This window comes from Hevea brasiliensis, chromosome 3, assembly GCF_030052815.1.
Source record: "Hevea brasiliensis isolate MT/VB/25A 57/8 chromosome 3, ASM3005281v1, whole genome shotgun sequence".
In the NCBI taxonomy this organism is placed as follows: domain Eukaryota; kingdom Viridiplantae; phylum Streptophyta; class Magnoliopsida; order Malpighiales; family Euphorbiaceae; genus Hevea; species Hevea brasiliensis.
Window position 1 is genome coordinate 118,351,620 of NC_079495.1, and position 2,717 is coordinate 118,354,336.

Here is a 2,717-nt window from a genome sequence, read left to right on the forward strand (position 1 = left end):
AAAATATTTTATATTATTTGATTGTAATATTAAACTAATAGTATGTGTCTTTATATTTTATAAGAAAATGCTATGCCATAAGTGTTTTTACATTTTAATAGGATTTTTGAAATATAGTAAATGATTTTGTTTTTTTAAAAAAAAGTAATTATCCCAAAAAAATGATTTAGTTTTACTTTGATTAAAAAAAAATTTTTCATTAACTTATGTTTTGAGCGCTCTAAATACTAAGAAATATGAAAAATATTTTAATATTTTATCACAAAATAAACAGAGATTTAAAGTATAAATTAATTTTAGAGATATATAATAACAAAAAGAAATTAAATATATTTTTACACTCTATCTAGGTAAGCATTTAGTATACTCAACACTTCCATTTTGACAATTTCTAAATGGGAATTTTATACCGTTGGCTTTTAGTGTTTTCACACGTGCAAGATGTGTACATTCAAAATCCATGGAAGTTTTTTTTTTTTTTTTTTAAATCTTTTTGAAGCATCGAAGCTTTGACTAACAAAATAACACAATTAAGGCAACGTCAGTGCTAACATTTTTTCAGCAATTTATTTTATTCAAGAAACCATGAGATGGAATGTGTGGTGTGATGTCGTATTGTATTACGACAGCATAAAAGAAACGTGAGAACCGCAAGAAGCAGTAAGTTGTTATGCCATGCTAAGATTGCTTTCACGGGAAATTTCAACTTACCGTTAGTTGAAGTTTCTACGAAGGACAACCACAATTTAATTAGACGTATTTTATTTGATTAGAGAGAGAGAGAGATATCTCTAGTGTTTTAGCGCTGGTAATGCTAATTAATTAATCACACTGAGTCATCAAAATTTTAGTTTAATTTTGAATCAAAATTATTTTCCTTTTTTAAAAAATAAAAAATTAAAAAATATTTCAGCTTTTAAATTTAATTAAAATCGAAATTGAAATTAAAAGCTGAACCAGAACCGACGCTTAAAGGCTCCTTAAGTGCTGATTCTGATTTTCTAAAATGTTTAAATCAAAACCATTGATTCAGACCGAAATGAGATTAAAACCAACCATTGGCCGCTCCTACTCAAAACCATTTGGAAGCATCCTAAGAAACTTATGAACATGAAGGGTATATTGGTCATTATGATAGAGGGTCAAAGAATAAGTCATACTTTTCTTAGTACCAAAACGACTGCGCACGCCGCAGACTAATTGTTAGTTAATGTTTCGTTGATTCCAAAGTGTGAACGCGTCAAAAAAAAGTGTAAATTACAGAACATGTGGTGCAATGCATTGGGTGAAGTCAAAAGAAAAACCAGTCAATATTCAAACTTCAAAACTCAACGCCTATATAAGCAATCCAAACTCTCCTCTACTTCGCAACAACCACCTTTAGTTTCCAAGTTTCAACCCATCCTTAATTCACATTCGCATTCATTCATGGCCATGAAGAGAACCAGAGACAATGATGGAGATATAGAGAGCTTGGACATGGCCAAGTGTCTCATTCTCCTCTCTCACACCCTTCAGAACAACAATCCCAGAAAACCCTTCAAGACCCACGACGACGACAGCCATCTCTTTGAGTGCAAAACTTGCAACAGAAAGTTCCCTTCATTTCAAGCTCTAGGAGGCCACCGAGCAAGCCACAAGAAGCCAAGATTGATGGGAGAGAATAATAATAATAATTACAATAATAAACCCAGAAGTGTGAAACTCTTGACGAGCTTAGAAAGTAGTGCAGGAAAGCCGAAGATGCATCAGTGCTCAATCTGTGGCATGGAGTTTGCTTTAGGGCAAGCTTTGGGTGGTCATATGAGGAGGCATAGAGCTGCGATGACACAAGGATTTAGCTTTGCTCATGATCATCGAGTTGTTTCGAAATTGCCTGTGCTAAGGAGGTCCAATAGTATCAAGAGGGTGTTTGGCATGGACTTGAATCTCACTCCTTTGGAGAATGACCTTGAATATTTGTTTGGGAAGATGGCTCCCAAAGTTGATCCTTTGATTTGATTCAGAGACGTTATTTTGTATTCTTTTCTTTTATTTTTTAATTATTTTTATTATCATTCTCTCTCTGTATATCTTCGTTAAATTATCAAAATTTTTTCATTTATTTGTGTACAATTATCACTTATATATAAGGTCATTACTTCTTTTTTTTTTAATGAATTCAAGAGTTTTAATTATTACTATTGAGGAACTTATTATTATTCTGTGATTGACACCCAAAAATCATTATTGTTGTAATTATCTATTGTGGGGAAAAAAAAACATCATAATTTGGAGCCAATCTTAACTCTATCTATACAAATATCATAGTTTTGGAAGGCTAGCTCAATTCTAATATAATCATTCAAAGTATATAAATATCACATAACCCAAACAACTAATGCTATTGCGGAGTTCTAAGAATTTTTAACAATATATAATATAAATTATAACATAATAAATCGGAGAAATAAACAGAAAGGATTCCAAGGTTAGTATCTGTTGAACACTTCATTTGGAAAAAACTTACATTCCAAAAGTATTGTCAAAATGACTTAAGAACATGAAAATGTGCAGAATTGAAAGATTCTTATTTCTTATTGAAGTTATTAATATTGTCATTGCGTTAAAAACAAAGCATAAAATTATGTAGAATTGAAGGATTCTATTACTGCCATGAAAGAAAATTGGTTCAACTATTTTAAACAAATTTCTTCAAATTTTCTTATTTCATTTTT

The 2,717-nt window shown here is 30.8% G+C and overlaps 1 protein-coding gene across 1 annotated transcript; it reads left to right on the forward strand.

Moving 5' to 3' along the window:
- Window positions 1–1,373: 1,373 nt before the first annotated feature.
- LOC110647432 (zinc finger protein ZAT11-like) lies at window positions 1,374–2,115 on the forward strand. Its single transcript, XM_021801245.2, has one exon. It carries the CDS (start codon window positions 1,429–1,431, stop codon window positions 1,999–2,001), a length of 573 nt encoding a protein of 190 aa, XP_021656937.1. The 5' UTR covers window positions 1,374–1,428; the 3' UTR covers window positions 2,002–2,115.
- Window positions 2,116–2,717: the final 602 nt, after the last annotated feature.

Bases quoted from the DNA above. Each gene is read 5' to 3' on its own strand.
- LOC110647432 (XM_021801245.2), top strand. From the start codon at position 1,429: ATGGCCATGAAGAGAACCAGAGACAATGATGGAGATATAGAGAGCTTG.